The sequence below is a fragment of the Nerophis ophidion genome, linkage group LG14, assembly GCF_033978795.1.
Source record: "Nerophis ophidion isolate RoL-2023_Sa linkage group LG14, RoL_Noph_v1.0, whole genome shotgun sequence".
Classification (NCBI taxonomy): Eukaryota; Metazoa; Chordata; class Actinopteri; order Syngnathiformes; family Syngnathidae; genus Nerophis; species Nerophis ophidion.
The window spans coordinates 11,036,730-11,059,229 of NC_084624.1; the positions used below are offsets into that span (position 1 = coordinate 11,036,730).

General features: G+C 39.8%; 1 protein-coding gene across 1 annotated transcript in view; it reads left to right on the top strand.

Moving 5' to 3' along the window:
* ano8a (anoctamin 8a) overlaps positions 1 to 22,500 on the top strand; it is a 78,242-nt gene that overhangs the window by 41,637 nt on the left and 14,105 nt on the right. The window contains exons 11-16 of the mRNA XM_061919827.1: positions 6,384 to 6,536; positions 6,616 to 6,742; positions 6,801 to 6,856; positions 7,993 to 8,067; positions 11,012 to 11,509; positions 17,827 to 18,003. Of these exons, the coding sequence (XP_061775811.1) occupies positions 6,384 to 6,536; positions 6,616 to 6,742; positions 6,801 to 6,856; positions 7,993 to 8,067; positions 11,012 to 11,509; positions 17,827 to 18,003 (1,086 nt within the window). The remainder of the gene's footprint in view (positions 1 to 6,383; positions 6,537 to 6,615; positions 6,743 to 6,800; positions 6,857 to 7,992; positions 8,068 to 11,011; positions 11,510 to 17,826; positions 18,004 to 22,500) is intronic.

A 22,500-nucleotide genomic window follows, 5' to 3' on the forward strand; every position in this document is an offset into this window, starting at 1 on the left:
TCCTGCAGTCCTGGGTTCAAATCCAGGCTTGGGATCTTTCTGTGTGGAGTTTGCATGTTCTCTCCGTGAATGCGTGGGTTCCCTCCGGGTACTCCGGCTTCCTCCCACTTCCAAAGACATGCACCTGGGGATAGGTTGATTGGCAACACTAAATTGGCCGTAGTGTGTGAATGTGATTGTGAATGTTGTCTGTCTATCTGTGTTGGCCCTGCGATGAGGTGGCGACTTGTCCAGGGTGTACCCCGCCTTCCGCCCGATTGTAGCTGAGTTAGGCGCCAGCGCCCCCCGCGACCCCGAAAGGGAATAAGCGGTAGAAAATGGATGGATGGATTTATAAAAATAATAAAAAAGAACAATAGTGTCACAGTGGCTTACACTTGCATCGCATCTCATAAGCTTGACAACACACTGTGTCCAATGTTTTCACAAAGATAAAATAAGTCATATTTTTGGTTCGTTTAATAATTAAAACAAATTTACATTACTGTAATGAGTTGATAAAACATTGTCCTTTACAATTATAAAAGCTTTTTAAAAAATATCTATTCTGCTAGCATGTCAGCAGACTGGAGTAGATCCTGCTGAAATCCTATGTATTGAATGAATACAGAATCGTTTTGTATCGGAAAAATATCGTTTTTCGAGAATCGCGTTGAATCAACATTTTTTTTTATATATAAAAGGTATACTTGAATTTCAGTGTTCATTTATTTACACATTTACACACACATAACACTCATCTACTCATTGTTTTTTCTGGAGAGGCGCTGAATTTCGGGAGCGTTGGCAAGTATGCGTGGGAAATTATGCAACTTCACCTAATTGGTCCAAAAAAATAATTTATGCAAATCAATAATTATAACGTGCCGTTGCTTAGTGTCTGTGCTGTGTAGAACTCGACAGGGTAGCCACGTAATACTCCATGTCAGTAGGTGGCAGCAGGTAGTTAATTGCTTTGTAAAAGTCGGAATGTGTCGGGTGAGATGAGGATGGTTTATTGTGATCCCAATATGCAGAATACAGCGGGAGGCAGTGTGCAGGTAAAAAGGTATGTAATGCTTAACCAAAAATGAACAAAAGGAAAAAGCAATGGTTATGCAAAGCGAAAGTAAAACCAAACTGGCTACAAAGTAAATAGAAACAAAATGCTGGACGACAGCAAAAACTTACGGCGTCCACAAAGTACATCCGAACTTTGTGGATGTACTTTGTCCACACAAAGAAGGATAGCAACAACTTAAAAATAAATAGCCTTGCTTGCTAACACAAAGCAGGTTAGGAGAATAGCGCTTAAAGGAAGACATGAAACTGCTACAGGAAAACACCAAAAAAAACAGGAAGGGCCACCAAAATAAGAGCGCAAGACAAGAACTAAAGCACTACACACAGGAAAACACAAACTCAAAATAAGTCACAACGACCTGGTGAAGTTTAATTTTTAAAAGTTTTTTGCTGGTGTGCCTCCGTATTTTTTAATTGAAAAAAGGGTGCCTTGCCTCAAAAAAGGTTGAAAAACACAGCGCTAAAGTAAAAATAAATTACCAGACAAAAAATTTTAATAAATCATCACATTTGTTACTACACGTAGTGGTTTTTCCATGTATTCATTATGACTTGACATTAGCCTTGACTCCACTCTTAATCGTCGGGTTCTGAGTTCGAGCCCCGCATGGACACTTTACTCTTTTCTTTTACATTAAGAATATCGAAATGTTTATTCAGGTATTTCCCATAATAATCCGGTTTTATAGCAGTTCTCAAGACACCCAGATGCTTAAAAGTAAACACACTAGATTCTCAAAAATCACGGAAAAATGACTCAATACCCGATTCGATACATTTATCAACAAAAGTGGAACATTCGTGGAGAACCAAATATGGATTCCGAGCAAATATCTCAACATCGATAGCATTATTCAAAATTACAGAGGAAATTAGCAATAAAATACATTATCAATCAATCAATCAATCAATGTTTATTTATACAGCCCTAAATCACAAGTATCTCAAAGGGCTGCACAAGCCACAATGACATCCTCAGTTCAGAGCCCACATAAGGGCAAGGAAAAACTCACAACCCAGTGGAATGTCAATGTGAATGACTATGAGAAACCTTGGAGAGGACTTCAGATGTGGGTGATCCCCCATTCGCAGGCAAGGAAAATGAAACTTTACATAAACAATCGCTCAAAATCTTGGCCGAAAACCACAACACCATCACTGTTTAATTCTCCCAAAAAATTGATTGTTAAACTTAGTTAACATTGAAAGATTAGCATCAATACGAATGGCCCATCGAATCCTAAATAACACTGTTATAACACATAAGCACTTTGTCCAGTTTACGTCTGCTGTGACATCTACAAACACACGAGCTTCCACCAGGGGGCAGGGTAGCGTACCCAGATGTAAAACATCCTTTGCACAATCAGCCTTTTCATATAAAGCCATAAAGCAGGGTGTCCAACTCAAATACAGAGTGGGCCAAAATTTAAAACTAAACGAAGCCGCGGGCCGAGGTTGAACAAATGAATCCTTTAATAGGGACCCAAACAAGTTTTGCATTGAATATTGAACAAGCAAGGCTTATATAACTTTATAGTGACTTGCAAAATCGAGTTTAAAATAATAATAATTAAAAAATATCAATGGCATATCAAATAAAATAAAAGTACAAATTGAATGCCTCTTTTCGGCGGCGGGTTTGAGTTGGGGTGGGGTTTGGTGGTAGCGGGGTTGTATATAGTAGCGTCCCGGGTTTTGGGTATTTGTTCGGTTGTGTTTATGTTGTGTTACGGTGCAGATGTTCTCCCGAAATGTGTTTGTCATTCTTGTTTGCTGTGGGTTCACTGTGTGGCGTATATTTGTAACAGCGTTAAAGTTGTTTATACGGCCACCCTCAGTGTGACCTGTATGACTGTTGACCAAGTATGCCTTGCATACACTTGAGTGTGTGTATGAGCCGCATATATTATGTGAGTGGGCCGGCACGCTGTTTGTATGGAGGAAAAGTGGACGTGGCGACATGTACAGAACGCCAAAGGCAGTGCTTTTACGGCTCGCCCCCAATATTATTGTCCAGGTGGAAATTGGGAGAAATTCGGGAGGGGCACTGAAAAGAGTCTCCCGGGAAAATCGGGAGGGTTGACGAGTATGAGTATTAGTGGTGAATGCGGTGTTACAGCGGCGGGCCAGCTCTAATGTTAATTTGATATTGCCTCAAGGGCCAAATAAAATGAAAGCTGCAAGCAGCGTTGGTCGGGTCCGCCTTTGGCTGCTGCCCCCGAGACCCACGGCCGGATAAGCGTTAGAAGACGCCTTGGACCCACTATTTTGAGAATCTAATGCATTGTGAAAGTAATGCAGTTGTTGTATTGAAGTGAAAATATCAAACTTCCTGTTGATTTTTGCTAAAGTATGTTAATTATTAAAATGTAGGTCTAAGTGAGACCTACATTGTGTTTTTTGTTTCATGTCTCTCTGACATTCCTACCGGAAGTTTAAAGCAGTTTTGTCTGTGTTTTCTTCCTAGGAGCAGTTTGTCCGTGTTGTATTCCTAGAGGGGCGATAGAGCGCAATTTTGAGTTTTGAGGTTATGTTTTTTCATCAGATTGCAATTTTTGCCAGACCTGATGTGTGTGTCAAGTTTGGTGGGTTTAGAAGCATTTTAAGGGGGTCAAATTACAGCTCAAAGAGGCAAAAATTACATTTTTTTAGGAGACTTTGCACAGGGGTTCTTTGAAGGTGCGTAAAATCAAAACCTGAGAACTTATCAAAACTCTGTTCTATACTTTTAATCAGAAGGGTTCAATCTCTCTCCTGTGCGAGTTTGAAGCCAAAACAACAAACGCACTCAGAGAAGATAATGTTTGAAGAAAGGTGACCGGTTTTTACAAAACTTTTGTTTTGAAGGGGGGATTGCAAACTTCCTGTTGATTTTTGTTGGGGGTTGTCAATCTATGAAATGTAGGTCTAAGCGAGACCTACATAGAGGTTTTTGTTTCATGTCTCTCCGACATTCTTATCGGAAGTTACAAGCAATTTTGTCTGTATTTTCTTCCTAGGAGCAGTTTTTTCAGTGTTTCATTCAAAAATAGCGCTAGAGCGCAATTTTGAGTTTTAGGGTTTGGTTTTTTTCATTAGATCGCAATATTCGCCAGTCCCTAAGTGTGCGCCAAGTTTGGTGACTTTTGAAGCATTTTAAAGGGGTCAAATTACAGCGCAAAATTCTATTTTGAAGGGGTTTTTGCCAACTTCCTGTAGATTTTTGCTGAAAGAAGTGAGTGTATGAAAATTGGGTCTAAGTCAGACCTACATGTTTCATGTCGCTATGACGTTCCTAACAGAAGTTACATGCAGTTTTGTCTGTAATTTTTTCCTAGGGGGCGCTAGTGCGCAATTTTCATTTTGGGGGATTGGTTGCTTAATATGTTGGGAAGGTTTGCTATACCGACGTGTGTGACAAATTTGGTGAGTTTTGAAGAATGTTAAGGGGGTCAAATTACAGCGCGTAGGTGCGGAATAAAAATAAAACACAGCAGTTTCAATAAGGGTCCTTGGCTCCTGTGCAGTCCTTTGCCATGGGCCTGCGGACCCTAATTACACGGCGGGCCAGAGTTTGACACCCGTGCCATAAAGGAATGGAAGGACCTCACAACAAACTAGAAAAGTCTAACAGATTACTCTTCGTTCACAAATGGAAAAAAAAGTGGCTTTGGAGCAATCAAAGCTGCTCACACGGTCACTAAGGTGGCCACTATGTTTGACAGATCAACTTAATGTGTATCATATTTATCCATGACAGCATTTTTGTTGTAAATTTTGAGGTGTGTGTGTTAAAATCATGGTTGTTTTTACAAATGATGACAGATGTGAACAAGAGCATGTATTGTCTTGGTGTGATGATGTAAACGAGGTGTGGTTGAATTGTATATAAAGTATTGGTCCATGAAAGGGCATTTTATGACTTTTTGTAATTTAATTACATGCTATGGTATGATTTTATTGTCATAATTTCATTGCATGATTTTCGTATCCCTTTAAAGGCCTACTGAAAGCCGACCACGCAGTGTGATAGTTTATATATCAATGACGAAATATTAACATTGCAACACATGCCAATACGGCCTTTTTAGTTTACTAAATTGCAATTTTAAATTTCCCACGGAGTTTCTTGTTGAAAACGTCGCGGAATGATGATGAGTAGCGGACATATTAGCCCAGCACCACTTACGGCTAACAGTCGTCTCTTTTCATCGCATGATTACGCAGTAATTTGGACATCTGTGTTGGTGAATCTTTTGCAATTTGTTCGATTAATAATGGAGACTATAAAGAAGAATGCTGTTGGTGGAAAGCGGTGGATCACAGCTGCCTTGAGCAACCGAAACACAGCCGGTGTTTCTTTGTTTGTTGTGAAGCTATAACACAGAGCGGTCAAGCGAACATGTTTCTCTACGTCAACCAGCAAGTTTTTGGATGGGAAAATTGTGATATTAAGTCGGCTCTTACCGGAGACTTGAGTGGATTACGCCACCTCCTCCTGTAGCTGTCAAAAAGGCAGCTGTGATCTTGGCTACCCCATTGGCTTCTTTGAGAGACACTGGCTTTCACCGAAGCCCTCTGACTTTCAGGTATGATTTTATAATCTCACTAAAACACTTTTAACGCAATAAGCAGATAAGGGATTTTCCAGAATTATCCTAGTAAATGTGTCTAATAACATTTGAATCGCTCACACTGCCGTCGCCTTTTTTTTTTTTTTGTGCTTCACTCTAACTTTCCTCATCCACGAATATTTCATCCTCGCTCAAATTAATGGGAAACTCGTCGCTCTCTCGGTCCGAATTGCACTTGCTGCTGGTGGCTATGATTATAAACAATGTTCAGATGTGAGGAGCCCTACAACCCGTGACGCCACGCGCACATCGTCTGCTACTTCCGGTACAGGCAAGGCTTTTTTATTAGCGACCAAAAGTTGCGAACTTTATCGTGGATGTTCTCTACTAAATCCTTTCAGCAAAAATATGGCAATATCGCGAAATGATCCAGTATGACACATAGAATGGACCTGCTATCCCCGTTTAAATAAGAAAATCTAATTTCAGTAGGCTTTTAAATTAGGTAGCCAGAGACTGCCGATGCAAATTAGCTATTTAGCTATTTAATCTGGTACAGAACATATCTGTCTCTGAGCCTAATGTTTCTGTGCATTGTCCCTTCAAATAAAGACTTAACTAAACTTTACAAGTGCATATGAACTTTTGATCGTGACTATAGAGAAATGATATGAAATTGTGTGATGTATTATGCTGTAAGTGTGTTCATGTTCGAAATAAACTAAAGAAAGGAAATATGTTTATCTGTCCTTGCCATCTCTGCAGGGTGTGAAGCGCTGCAGTCCCATAACAGGCTGTGAAGAGTTCTACTATCCTCCATGGAAGCGGACTGTGTTCAGATGGCTGGTCAGCCTTCCCATCTGCCTGCTCTGTCTCTGCTTCGTCTTCCTCGTCATGCTCCTCTGCCTGGAACTGCAGGTCAGCACCCGAGATAGGAAGTCATGGATTTATTAACCAATAGGACCTAATAAAGATGCGATCCCACCTGACCTTGCAGGAAGTGGTTATGGAGGTTCAGGAGCTACCTGGCATCACGAGATTTGTTCCTAAAATACTGCTGGCCATTACTGTCACCGTATGTGATGAAGTTTACAAGAAGATTGCCTACTGGCTCAATGACATGGGTAAGAGACACACGTGTCGTAATGATTGCAAATGTGAGACATGCGTTTGTTTTTCCAGAGAATTATCGACTGCAGAGTGCCTATGACAATAATCTCATCATCAAGATCGTTTTTGTAAGTCTGCTTTAAGTTGTTTGGCAGCATTTGTGTAACGCAGGGGTGCCTATTACGTCGATCGCGAGCTACCAGTCGACCGCGGGGGGAGTGTCAGTCGATCTCCAGCCAGGCTTTTAAAAAAAATAGACCTAAAGATTAGTGATCATCAATCTTCACCAAGACGTCACTTAAATGACATTCACGGTACCGGAGGGTCTTGTGAGATGACGCTGGCTGCTGCAAGATCATTATTATGAAAATATGACCGAGAGGAAGGCGAGAAACACTTTTTATTTCAACAGACTCTCGTGCCGTACCTTCCATCAAAACTCTAAAGGCCGACTGCACATTTCCTATCTTCACAATAAAAGCCCTGCTTCATGCTGCCTGCGCTAACTAAATACAGAGTCTCGGAAAACTGGCGTGCACAAGCGATCCCTCTGAAAGCTGGCGTGCACATCACTTGTGCACGCCAGCTTTCCGAGACTCTTATTTTGTTAGCGCAGGCAGCATGAAGCAGGGCTTTTATTGTGAAGATAGGAAATGTGCAGTCGGCCTTTAGAGTTTTGACGGAAGGGACGGCGCGAAAGTCTGTTGAAATAAAAAGTGTTTCTCGCCTTCCTCTCTGTCATTTTTTCATAATAATGAACTGGCAGCAGCCAGCGTCATTTCACAAGACCCTCGGGTGCCGTGAATGTCAATCAAGCAAGCTACGGAATTTGCCGCCAATGTTTTTCTTGTAAAGTGTATGGAAGCTGGATGAATTAGATGCCAAAAACCAACCACTTTCATGTGGTATTGTACAGAAAGGACAACTTTTTTTCTCCTCTATTTGAAAATGTGGGCGTTATCATCATTACTGTCTGATTCCAATCAATGCAAGTCATCAGAATCAGGTAATACACCAACTTATATTCTTGTCTTTGTGAAAGAAAGACATCTATATGTGTTACACATGCTTGTATTATCATTAAACACATTTAACTTGTTTACAAAAATGTCTCTTTCATAAATAAATAAATATAAATGATATATATAAATGAGGTAGATCCCCTCGAGTTGGTCAATTGAAAAGTAGCTCGCCTGCAGAAAAAGTGTGGGCACCCCTGCTGTAACGAAACACATACAAACAGTTTTTTCCTTTTGTTTTGCAGTTTGAATTTATCAATTCTTACCTAAGTCTTTTCTACATTGGATTCTACCTCAAGGATATGGAGCGACTAAAGGAGGTGAGTGCAAGTATACAGTCGTCCCTCCTTATTGCTGTTGACATTACCGCAGTAAATTAATTACCGCAAAGTAGGAATCGTTCATTATAAATTGAATATTTTCATAGTTAGTGCAAAAAACAACAACGGATATTACGATTTTCTAAATACATGTTTCAACATTATGACATTAAATAACACCTTTTAGTCTTCTCGATACTTTTAATTCAATATAGTAATGCTGCCTGAATACTGAACAGCATGACCTGATTGGTTTGGTCTCATCTAGTGGCCAATACTGCTCTAGTGTGTGTATTTATATATATATATATATATATATATATATATATATATATATATGTATATATATATATATGTGTGTATATGTATGTATGTGTGTATAATATATATATATATGTGTATAATATATATATACACACATAGATACACATATACATACATATATATACATATATATATGTATGTATTTATATATATACTGTATATGAGTGTGTATATGTGTGTGTGTGTATATACATATATAGGTGTATATATATACATGTGTGTGTGTGTATGTGTATATATATATATATATGTATGTATATATATATATATATATATATACATATATACATATATATATATATATATATATATATATATATATATATATATATATATATATATATGAAAAACCTGAGGGTTGCAGGTTCGCTTCCCACCTATTAACATCCAAATCGCTGCCGTTGTGTCCTTGGGCAGGACACTTCACCTTTCCCCCCGGTGCCGCTCACACTGGTGAATGAAAGATGAATGAATGATTGGTGGTGGTCGGAGGGGCCGTAGGCGCAAACTGGCAGTCACGCTTCTGTCAGTCACGCTTCTGTCAGTCTACCCCAGGGCAGCTGTGGCTACAGGTGTAGCTTACCACCACCAGGTGTGAATGAATGATGGGTTCCCACTTCTTTGTGAGCGCTTTGAGTATCTAACAATAGAAAAGCGCGATATAAATCTAATCCATTATTATTATTATTATTATTATTATATGTGTGTGTGTATATATACCAAAAAGTTCTATTTTGGTTTCATCTGACCACATGACATTCTCCCAATCCTCTGCTGTATCATCCATGTATCCATTTTGGTATAAACTCAACTCGTCGTGTTTGGAGGAAGAAGAATACTGAGTTGCATCCCAAGAACACCACACCTACTGTGAAGCATGGGGGTGGAAACATCATGCTTTGGGGCTGTTTTTCTGCTAAGGGGACAGAACGATTGATCCGTGTTAAGGAAAGAATGAATGGGGCCATGTATCGTGAGATTTTGAGCCAAAACCTCCTTCCATCAGTGATAACTTTGAATGGTTGACCAAATACCTATTTTCCACCATAATTTACAAATAAATTCTTTAAAACTCCTACAATGTGAATTCCTGGATTTTTTTTTCACATTCTGTCTTTAACAGTTGAAGTGTACCTATGATGAAAATTACAGACCTCTGTCATCATTTGAAGTGGGAGAACTTGCACAATCGGTAGCTGACTAAATACTTTTTTGTCCCACTGTATGTATATATATACACATATATGTATGTACTGTATATATGTACATATATATTTTTGTATACATATGTATATGTGTGTATGTATATATGTGTATATATATATATGTGTGTGTGTATATATATATATATGTATATATATGCGAGTATACATATATATATATATGCATGTGTATATATACACATATATGTATATGTATACACATATATGTATGTATGTATATATGTATGTATGTGTATATATATATGTATATATATGTGTGTGCATATATATATATATATATATATATTGTGTATCCATACATACACATGTTTATACATATATGTATATTACATTTATACAAATATATATACATATATATTTATGTATGTATATACATATGTGTGTATGTATATATGTGTGTATATATATGTGTGTGTGTGTGTGGGTATATGTATGTATGTTTATACATACAGTGGGGCAAAAAAGTATTTAGTCAGCCACCGATTGTGCAAGTTTTCCCACTTAAAATGATGACAGAGGTCTGTAATTTTCATCATAGGTACACTTCAACTGTGAGAGACAGAATGTGAAAAAAAAAATCCAGGAATTCACATTGTAGGAATATTAAATAATTTATTTGTAAATTATGGTGGAAAATAAGTATTTGGTCAACCATTCAACTGTATCCATGTATCCAAAATGGATACATGGATGATACAGCAGAGGATTGGGAGAATGTCATGTGGTCAGATGAAACCAAAATAGAACTTTTTGGTATAAACTCAACTCGTCGTGTTTGGAGGAAGAAGAATACTGAGTTGCATCCCAAGAACACCATACCTACTGTGAAGCATGGGGGTGGAAACATCTTGCTTTGGGGCTGTTTTTCTGCTAAGGGGACAGGACGATTGATCCGTGTTAAGGAAAGAATGAATGGGGCCATGTATCGTGAGATTTTGAGCCAAAACCTCCTTCCATCAGTGAGAGCTTTGAATGGTTGACCAAATACTTATTTTCCACCATAATTTACAAATATATATATTTTTTAATTCCTACAATGTGAATTCCTGGAATTTTTTTCACATTCTGTCTCTCACAGTTGAAGTGTACCTATGATGAAAATTACAGACCTCTGTCATCATTTTAAGTGGGAGAACTTGCACAATCCGTAGCTGACTAAATACTTTTTTGCCCCACTGTATATATGTCTAAATGTATGTATGTGTATATATATATCTGTATGTATGTATATATGTATATCAATATATGTATGTATATATGTATATAATATATTATATTATATACATATAATGTGCACACACATTATATGTATATAATGTGCACATTATATATATATATAATAAGGATGTTTATTTCCATAAGATTTTTTACCGAAATGCTCTCCTTCTCCTTAACAGATGCTCGCCACACTACTGATTTTCCGCCAATTCCTCCAGAACATCAAGGAGGTCCTCCAGCCCTACATCTATGAACAAAACAAACTGGGTGTCTTCACCCCCAAGGTGCTGTGGGAGCTCCTCCAGGCCATAATGCTCAAGTATGGCCGCTTGGTTCTGGGAAAGGCCCAGGCGTCAATGACCGCCTACGCCTTCCTGGGCCCCAGAGGACTCGCAGTCAGCGGCGCTGCGGACGCCGGCGCACGTCCGATGACAAGAGGGGATCTGAAAGCCGGGTTCAGGCTGACAGAAGAAGAGTGGGACATGACCGACGGCGCTCTGAAGCAAAGGAAGGTCAGCTTCACAGAGAAGGTGGACTACAAGGACGTCGCGGCGGAGTCGCAGACGGCCGATGATACCTTCCCTGAGGACAGTCCCACTATGGTGGAGGACGGCATGGACCCATGCAGCATTTTTGACAGTTGTGATGAGGACAGTGACCTAGAAACTGGAGCTCAGGTATGTCATCCCCTTTCTCATTCCCTTCTTCAGCCCGTGTGCAAGCTTAGACTTCACATTCAGTTGTGGTCAAAAGTTTATGTATACCGTATTTTTCGGAGTAAAAGTCGCACCTGCCGAAAATGCATAATAAAGAAGGAAAAAAACCTATATAAGTCGCACTGGAGTATAAGTCGCATTTTTGGGGGAAATTTATTTGATAAAACCCAACACCAAGAATAGACATTTGAAAGGCAATTTAAAATAAATAAAGAATAGTGAACAACAGGCTGAATAAGTGTACGTTATATGAGGCATAAATAACCAACTGAGAAGGTGCCTGCTATGTTAACCTAACATATTATGGTAAGAGTCATTCAAATAACTATAACATATAGAACATGCTATACCTTTACCAAACTATCTGTCACTCCTAATCGATAAATCCCATTAAATCTTATACGTCTAGTCTCTTACGTGAATGAGCTAAATAATATTTGTCAGGACTGTGACATGGATTTATTTTGCTTTTTCTACGCAAAGGATGATTCGAACGGGCGAGACGTGAATGTAAGTACATGGTTTTTATTTCTACACTATGATACAAAAGGGCAAAACAAAAAGCACGCTCGATGGCGGATAATAATCTATGCTAAAACTTAGAACAAAAACAGCACAATGGCAGTACTATCTACAAAACAAACATAAGATACTATAAAAGGCAAACCAAAAACTGGCACTGAGGCATAAATACAAAGAAGTCTTACGTGGCGTGGTAAAACAAACAGCATGGCAAAGCATGAGGGTCCGGCAAGGAAAGGTAGGTGTGTGGTCATGAGTATTAAGAAGCCAGGCCGAGGAAAGGAAAACAAATGACTTAAATACTGCTGTGGTAATTAGAACCAGGTGTGAGAGGCTGATGATCGTGGCGTGACTAAAGGGACCAGGTGGAAACTAATGGGTTGGCATGGAAACAAACAAAACCCGGAAGTGCAAAATCTGACTGAATGTCCAAAATCAAAACATAACATGACAAAACAAAACATGATCCAGGTGTGACAATATTCTTTGATATTTTACGGTAATGTGTTAATAATTTCGCACATAAGTCGCTCCTTAGTATAAGTCGCACCCCCGGCCAAACTATGAAAAAAAACTGCGACTTATAGTCCGAAAAATACGGTAAATTGTACAATTTTCAATTACTTCACCTTTCAAGGTTTTCTTAAACCTTCACAATGAACTACATGTATTTGACTCATCACTGAGCTTGTTCCACCATTTAACTCCTAATACTGAAATACATTTGTATTTTATATTTGTTCTTACTTTACCTATTTCAAAAATCAATATCCCCCGTGAATGATAGTTTTCTCCTCTTAATTGAAATAACCTAAGAATACAAGCTGGAAGGCTGTTGTTCTTTACTCGAAACATATTTTACATTGTTTTTAAAAACACAATGTCTGAAAATTTTAATGCATTAGAACTTATAAATAATGGATTGGTATGTTCATATTAGTAATGACCCTTTTTTGAAGTTTTATTATTGGGTCTATGTTTGTTTTATAAACATTTCTCCAAATTTCAACACAATATGTTAAATATGGAAAAATAAAAGAATAATATAGCATATGCAGGCATTTGTCATTCAGCATGTGTCTTACTTTTTAAAGAATTGCAATGGATTTTTGTTGGAGCCACTATGGATTGAACTTTCACAGTATCATGTTAGACCCGCTCGACATCCATTGCTTTCGGTCCCCTAGAGGGGGGGGTTGCCCACTTCTGAGGTCCTCTCCAAGGTTTCTCATAGTCAGTATTGTCACTGGTGTCCCACTGGATGTGAATTCTCCCTGCCCACGGGGTGTGAGTTTTCCTTGCCCTTTTGTGGGTTCTTCCGAGGATGTCGTAGTCGTAGTGGTTTGTACAGTCCTTTGAGACATTTGTGATTTAGGGCTATATAAATAAACATTGATTGATTGATTGATTGATTTGGATATTTTTCTCTTTATATTCAATATGCGGTTTACAACATAGTTTATGATTAATTATTGTTCACAAGAATTTAGTGTCATATACTCTATCAATTTCCACTTGATTTAATTTTAATTTTTCTTCACAATTCGTCCTCACACCACTAAGCACCATAAATTGAGTTTTCTTATCATTTAATGATAACTTATTAATATCAAACCATTTTTTAGCTGAATTAACTCAACCTCGATTATCCTGAACAATATATATTTGTAACATCTGCAAACATAATACATTTCAATTATATAGATACTGAATATGATAATTAGTTACTATATTCACCTAATTACTTTATATGGTCATCTAATTACTTACTATAGTCACTATTGTCACACCTATGGACCATGTTTTGTTTTGCCATGTTATATTTTGATTTTGGACATTCAGTCACGTTTTGCACTTCCTGGTTTTGTTTGTTTCCATGCCAACTCATTAGTTTTCACCTGTCACGTCCCTGTTGTCAGCCTCACACCTGTTTTCACTAACGATCAGAACTATTTAAGTCACTCTTTTTCTTGTCTTCGTCCTGGGATCATCTCACTCACTCACACTCACCCTACCCATGCTGTTCAAACCTTCACGTCCTCGTCCACAGTTCCATGCCGTGTAAGTTTTTGTATTTATGCCATTGTGCTAGTTTTGTTTATAGTTTATTATTATTCATGGCCAATTGTTTTTGTGCAAAGTCCTTTAGTCTATGTCCATCATTTCATGCCATCGAGCAGGTGTTTTTGTTTCACGTTTGTACTGTTTAGCCAAGTTTCTTCCTCCATTGTGAGCGTTTTTTGTTGTTTATTTGTTTATTACATAAACAACCATGTACTTACATTCATGCCTGACTCGTCCCACATCATCCTTGCATCGAGGAAGCACAAACATCCACAGCCCAAGCCTGACAACTATGAGATATCTGCGATTGTAGGCGGGGGGGGGTTTCACTATGTTTTTTGCATTTTGGTTGCGTTTCGGTTGATTGTAAAATATGTTCTCAATATTCAGTGTTTTATCATTCATAGTTAATATTGTAAATCCCACATTCTTTATTTTCATGTACATTCTGGGTGTCTCGTTCAGTAAAAAAAAAATCTAATTCCATTCTGTTTGTTAAGGCGGTCTGTTTTTAGCTTTCAATCATTATTGTGAGGTTTTGTATTAGTGTTCCTAAAAATAGATATACCGGCCCCCCAGACACACTTTTTTTTCTATACCTGGCCCCCCGAGTAAAATAATTGCCCAGGCCTGTTCTGTGGTCTGACGTAACAAAAATTGAGCTGTTTGGCCACAATACCCAGCAATATGTTTGGAGGAGAAAAGGTGAGGGCTTTAATCCCAGGAACACCATGCCTACCGTCAAGCAGAGACTTAAGACCAGGGGAGACAGGGTCTTCTCTGTGGTCGGACCTAAGCTCTCTACGTGAGTTGTGTGGTCCTCTGTGTTTTTAAATTTAGATTTTTATTCATTGTTTTATTTTGTTTTACCATTTTAAAATTAATCATATTTATTTCTTTATTGGTTTTATATTTATTTGTTTTTTTGTTTTTATTCAGTCATTGGCGGAGCTAAGGATAATATTTGAATATTGTTTTAATATTGTTGTGCAGCACTTTGGAAACATTTTGGTTGTTTTCAATGTGCTATACAAATAAAGTGGATCAGATTGGAGCATGGTGGTGGTAATACGTTTGTATTATGCTCTGGGCCTGTTTTGCTGCCAATAGAACTGGTGCTTTACATGGGACAATGAAAAAGGAGGATTACCTCCAAATTCTTCAGGACAGCCTAAAATATCAGCCCGAGGTTGGGTCTTGGTCACAGTTGAGTGATCCAGCAGGACGATGACCCTAATCACACGTCAAAAGTGGTAAAGAAATGGCTAAATCAGGCTAGAATCAAGATTTTAGAATGGCCTTGCCAAAGTCCTGACAATGCTGAAGAAACAAGTCCAAATTTAGCTGAACTGCACCAATTTTGTCAAGAGGAGTGGTCAAAAATTCAAGCAGAAGCTTGTGGATGGTTACCAAAAGCGCCTTATTGCAGTGAAACTTTCCAAGCCACTCCTCTTGGCAACATTGGTGCAGTTCAGCTAAATTTATTGGTTTTCTGACATGGACTTGTTTCTTCAGCATTGTCCACACGTTTAAGTCAGCACTTTGGGAAGGCCATTCCAAAACCTTAATTCTAGCCTGATTCAGCCATTCCTTTACCACTTTTGACGTGTGTTTGGGGTCATTGTCCTTTTGGAACACCCAACCTCCGGGCTGATGATTTTCGGTTGTCCTGAAGAATTTGGAGGTCATGCTCTTTTTTCATTGTCCCATTTAAAGCACCAGTTCAATTGTCAGCAAAACAGGCCCAGAGCATAATACTACCACCACCATGCTTGGCGGTAGGCCTGGTGTTCCTGGGATTAAAGCCCTCAGGTTTTCTCCTCTCTTGCCACACGTGAAATGCCGGTCCGTGAAAATAATGCATACTTTAAACCGGTCCCTGGTGGAAAAAGGGGTTGGGGACCCCTGGACTAGAAGACAGAACGGCACTTCCACTCCCGGGAAACACTTGTAGGCATTCACCCAGACGCACCTGCGTGTGTTTAATGAAAACTATTTGCTTTACGGCCGTTGTCATGTTCCGTGGTCTGGATTATGTTTTTGGACACCATTAGTTCCTGTTTGCGCTCCCTTCTTTGTTTTAGTTTCCATGACGACTGATTAGTTTCACCTGTCTCATGTGTTTGGATCACGCACCTGCTCTAATCAGAGATTATCATTTAAGCCTGTCTTTTTCAGTTAGTCTGCCTGGCGACATTGCCCTGTTTTTGTCAGAACGTGGACTTTGGGGTTTGTTTTTCCGGAATGCAAAGGAAAGTTGGAGCGGGCAAGGCGTGAAGGTAATGACCTCTTTTATTTTAACACTATAACTACAAAAAAAGAAGCAAACAAAAGGCGCGCACAATGGCGGAGAACAAAATTGACCTATGAAAAAAAACTTGCACAAAGGCAGAAGCAAAAACTTACTTGGCATGGAACTATGAAACAAGCAGCGTGAATCGTAAACATGGCATGAAGCAGAGTGGAGGTAACATGGCATGATGTGAGTAAAGGTAATAAAGGATGATGTCGCCAGGCTGACTACCTTGCAACTGTGGCTTAAATAATACTGTGGTGATTAGTGAAAACAGGTGCGTGACATGGGGACAAGGTGAAAACTAATGGGTTGACATGGAAACAAAGCAAACAAGGAAGTGCAAAAACAGAATTCAATTGAGTCTTGAACAAAACAGAACATAACTAAACAAAACATGATCACAAGACATGACAGTTTTTGCTAGTTTTCATGCCGTAGTTGATGTTGCTCGTTTTCCTGCCAAATAAGTTTTGTTTATTCATGCCACAGTTTAGTGAGTGTAGTTTTTTTGTCCATTGTTCTGTCTAAGTTGTGTTTTCGCCTCGTGCGCCTTTTTGTTTGTTCCTTTTTTCATAGCCAGGATTAAATAATGTTCCTGCCTTCTGCGTTGTCCGGACAAGTCCGTTTGCATCCTGGGAGAACAATCCTCGAAAAAAACCCCTGTCACGATAGCCATCAGCAAAGAAAAGTCCATAAATGAGCCGCACCATTTTATAAGCCGCAGCAGGGCTTCTAAAATGGTAGGAAAATGTAACGGCTTATAGTCCGGAATTAACGGTACATTAGAGTAGTGTTTTTCAACCTTTTTTGAGCCGAGGCACATTTTTTGCATTGAAAAAATCTAGAGGCACACCACCAGCAGAAAACATTAAAAAACGAAACTCATTTGACAATAAAAAGTAATTGTCGCAATTATTGGATATGACTTTAAAGCATAACCAAGCATGCACCACTATAGCTCTTGTCTCAAAGTTGGTGTACTGTCACGCAGACTTTCTTGTTGTTTATCTTGCACACTACTTTAGTCTTGTACTTATCGTTACTTTTGTCTTACACTTTACATGTAAAAAGACTTATCTTTCCTAAGGTTTGTAAGATTCTGCTTCTCATTTGTCTCATAAACTGACTTCCTGAAATCGTCAACCTAAACAAATCAAGCGTCGTAATTTCCTATCGCCACAAGGTGTCAGTAAGAGTCTACAATTAATTGGGCATAACACTTGGAAAGCCAAGCTCATCTTGTTTTTTATTTTTTAAATCCTGTGCATAAGAATATTTTAAGTTGTGATTTAAAAGACTCAGCAACTGTGAATGCTCTGTCTCCTCCATTGTTTTGTAGTCCTGGGAAAATGCATGAGAGTCCATCAAGATGATGTGCAATTGTCTGCATTGACAGGAGGCGAAAGAGAATACCAGCCTGCCCTCGTCACTAGACTCAAACGGGGTCCGTCACAGAAGGAAAACCCCGGACGAGGCCCGGGAGGACAAGAAGTCCTGGATTGATCCGCCGGAAGAAAGCAAAACCGTCACCTTGACTCAGGCCGAGATTGAAAGCTGTATGCAGACGTACGAGGTGGTGAGAAATATGACAACATTGACCCGGATGTAAGGAACATGCCCGAAGTCAGAGCTTTTCCTCCTGTCGCTCACACCACCAGTGACATGCACAGACGAAGACGCATTAAAGCGCAAAAAAGGGAGCTTAATTGCTTCTGAGCTCCTAACTCAACACACTTGTATCTAAAGTACATTGAAATGAATTGAAATCAGTTCAAACTAGTGTAGTTTTATGAAGTTATGTAATAATAATGTCAGGTTGGTAGAGTGGCCGTGCCAGCAACTTGAGGGTTGCAGGTTCGATTCCCGCTTGTGCCATCCTAGTTACTGCCGTTGTGTCCTTGGGCAAGACGCTTTACCCACCTGCTCCCAGTGCCACCCACACTGGTTTAAATGTAACTTAGATATTGGGTGTCACTATGTAAAGCGCTTTGAGTCACTTGAGAAAAGCGCTATATAAATATAATTCACTTCACTTCACATCTATTAAACAAGACAAGAAGCAAAGAATTAAACAGACACATAATTCAATTTGGCTCAAGTGAGGAGAGACGTCTGGACACTGTACCCTTGTATAGTGTCTCACCACGCTCTGGCGAAAGATTGTACTCCACCTCTTTAATTTGGACTTTCCCTGATTACATGGCAACAGCTGTTTCAAAGGGACAGGGGTCGTAAACAGCCATCGCCTTTGATTACAAAACAGTTCAAAAGAAGTGGTCGTAAAACAGTTCACAGAAAAGGCCGTAAACAGCCGTTGCCTTCGGTCACAGCACAGTTCAAAGAAAATGTACCTTGAGGGGAGTCAGGCCCTGCTTCCTCTCCGCTTTGTAGTTCTTGGGTCAAAAAAAAATATTTCTGTGGGTTACAATACATGAAAGAAACAGAACACCTTTATGTTGCTTCCCATCCTACACGGTGGAGTTTTACAAGCCTTCTTCTTGGTAGGTTCAAAGACCGCTTTTGTCTTCTCGCCGGGAACTCATTGAAACACAAAGTTTTTTTGATAACTTAGATACAATTATTCTGACAAATAATGTACATCATCTACTGTATTTTTACAGTATTTTGTAAGCCGCACCCACTAAGATTTAGGAGAAGAATAAAACATTTTCCATATATTAGCCGCATCGTACTATAAGCCGCAGATATATACGTTGTGAAATGAGTTATTTACACAGAAGTATTTTGTTAGTGTTTATTTACACACCATAATTGTTTCTAAATGTTGTCTTTTAAAAGGCTGTGTGGAGGTTGCTCTCCATTGGGTTCCTCGGACCACCAAACACTGCCAGGAGAGCCCGGATCAGAGTTAAAACACTGTTTTATTTCCATAAAGTCGTGAACGTGTTTTGCTTTCTAGCAAATGTTTTCTCTGCATCTGTATCTTGCTCTCTGTCACTCTGGCTCCCACACCAGCTCCCCCCACGTGTCTCGTTCCGCCTGCTGCTAAAAAAGGCGACAGTTGATTCGATAACAAGGCCCACCTGGGCCATCCACTCACCTGTCGCTGTCTTCGAGGCCGGTCCTTGCACACCCCGTTCTGCGACAGGGCCGCAGGCCACACCCCCCCTCCACAGGCTGATCAAACAAAACAGAATTCATGGTCATGGACCCACTAGCCGAGCAAGCTAGCTCTCCAATCAGCTAAACACGGTGACCTTTTGGTGAATTTACTGAGGAATTTGTTAAACTGGAACAATACAAAAATAATTATATTGTAATACTAACAGAGACATTCATAGATGTGTTAGCATATTAGCTAATGCTTACAACGCTAGCTTCATTAAATTACAAAAACATGTACAAATATGCATAAAAACACTCCTGCAGACATCACACATGGGACGGTTTAGTTATATTGTAAAACTTACAAACGTTGCTTGAAGTGACGAATGAGGGATCCTCAGGAGTATAAACGCTATGATCGGCTAAAAGACAGAATGGCACTTCTACTTCTGGTTGAAAATTTTCAACAGCAGGAAACGCTTGTAGGCATACTTGCTAACCCTCCCGATTTTCCCGGGAGACTCCTGAATTTCAGTGCCCCTCCCGAAAATCTCCCGATTTCCACTCGTCCTCTCTCACCTGAAAAGGAGACTATTATATATGTCTCCGTTATCCATAGGTTCATCTATAACCTATAAAGTAGGGAGGCACGGAGCTATTTCTCAGCGTGTGTTTATTCCAGCCGGCACGTTAATACACTGATACACAACACCCGGATTCCCATCATGCATTGCTTTAAGACTACGGCAAGTAGTAATGTCCAAAAACATAACAGACGAAGCAGAAAATGAACGAAGACGAGACATGGCGACGACGAGTAAGAAGTAGAAGTACGATTGCATGTTCCAAAATGATTGGAAAAAATAATTACAGCTCATCCAGGACAGCTCGAAGGGGAAGAAGGGGTATGCTGCCTACAAATTTTGCAGATCAGACTTCTCCATTGAACGGATATACTCATTCATGAACGGATTATATATATATATATATATATATATATATATATATATATATATATATATATATATATATCCATCCATCCATTTTCTACCGCTTATACCCCTTCGGGGTCACGTGGGGCGCTGGCGCCTATCTCAGCTACAATCGGGCGGAAGGCGGGGTACACCCTGGACAAGTCGCCACCTCATCGCAGGGCCAACAGAGATAGACAGACAACATTCACACTCCCATTCACACACTAGGGCCAAATTAGTGTTGCCAATCAACCTATCCCCAGGTGCATGTCTTTGGAAGTGGGAGGAAGCCGGAGTACCCGGAGGGAACCCACGCATTCACGGAGAGAACATGCAAACTCCACACAGAAAGATCCACAGCCTGGATTTGAACCCAGGACTGCAGGACCTTCGTATTGTGAGGCAGACGCACTAACCCTTCTGCCACCGTGAAGCCCCGATGTTGAATATTTCCCCCCAAAAATTTAAATGTGGACTCGTCAGACCACAGAACACTTTTCCACTTTGCAACAGTCCATCTTAGATGATCTCGGGCCCAGAGAAGCCGGCGGCGTTTCTGGATGTTGTTGATAAATGGCTTTTGCTTTAATAGTAGAGCTTTAACTTGCACTTCCAGATGTAGCGACCAACTGTATTTAGTGACAGTGGTTTTCTGAAGTGTTCCTGAGCCCATGTGGTGATATCCTTTAGAGATTGATGTCGGTTTTTGATAGGGATCGAAGGTCACGGTCATTCAATATATATATAACAAATACTTGAAAATATATACACCCCCCGCTACCATTCCCCCCAAATCCCGAATTCAGAGGTCTCAATGGTTGGCAAGTATGCTTGTAGGCATTCACCCATCTCTCCCGTTCAAAGGCAAAACCCAGTAACTCAATCTTGGTGAAAACTGAGCTGATAATAATTTTGGAGTTCCTAGGTGATATGCTTTACATTAGTGTATGCGATACTGTAATTTGATCCGTAAGTAAGCTGTTACGCGCATGGCAGGACCTAGCAACTACCACATAACCGCGTAGATACAACAGAAAAAGCTAGTATCTCAAGGGACCAATCGGAGCTTCTTTGTCAGTCGCCTTATTGTCTTTAATGAGACATTTGCACGAATGGGGGCCGACGGTCAAGCTGATTATGTGATATTATGGCACGAGGGGATATTTGGAAGATTGGCCCAGGACGTTGCAAGCACCTTCATTAAATGTATTGTTCTTGATTCTTCCCCTTGCATACTCTTTTGAGCAGATAACTGTGGAGGTCCAAATAAAAACTGGACGCTGTACACGGCTCTTGCCCAATGTGCAAACGCAGAATGGGGCCCACTCCAGTTTGTCATAAAATATCTGGAGAAAGGGCACACGTTCATCAGAGCAGATTCAATCCATGGCCCAATCGGCAAGAAAATGAAAGCTCAAGAAAACATCTATACGTTTGATGACTTTATAGATCTTTGTAAGACAGCATCAAGATGGATTGGTTTTCCTTTGTTTTCTCAAAATCAGTTAGAAGTGAGTTACTAGGTTTTGCCTTAGGACAGGAGAGCTGCACCTGCGTGTCCATCCATCCATCCATTTCCTACCGCTTATTCCCTTTTGGGGTCGCGGGGGGCGCTGTTGCCTATCTCAGCTACAATCGGGCGGAAGTTTAATGAAAACGATTCTCTTTACAGCCGCACCATTTTAATAAGCCACAGGGCTCAAAGCGGCTTATAGTCCAGAATTTACAGTACCATAGAGCAGTGGTTCTCAACCTTTTTTCAGTGATGTACCCCCTGTGAACATTTTTTTAATTCAAGTACCTCCTAATCAGAGTAAAGCATTTTTGGTTGGAAAAAAAGAGATAATGAAGTAAAATAAGTGAAGTGAATTGTATTCATATAGCGCTTTTTCTCTAGTGACTCAAAGCGCTTTACATTGTGAAACCCAATATCTAAGTTACATTTAAACCAGTGTAGGTGGCACTGGGAGCAGGTGGGTAAAGTGTCGTGCCCAAGGACACAACGGCAATGACTAGGATGGCGGAAGCGG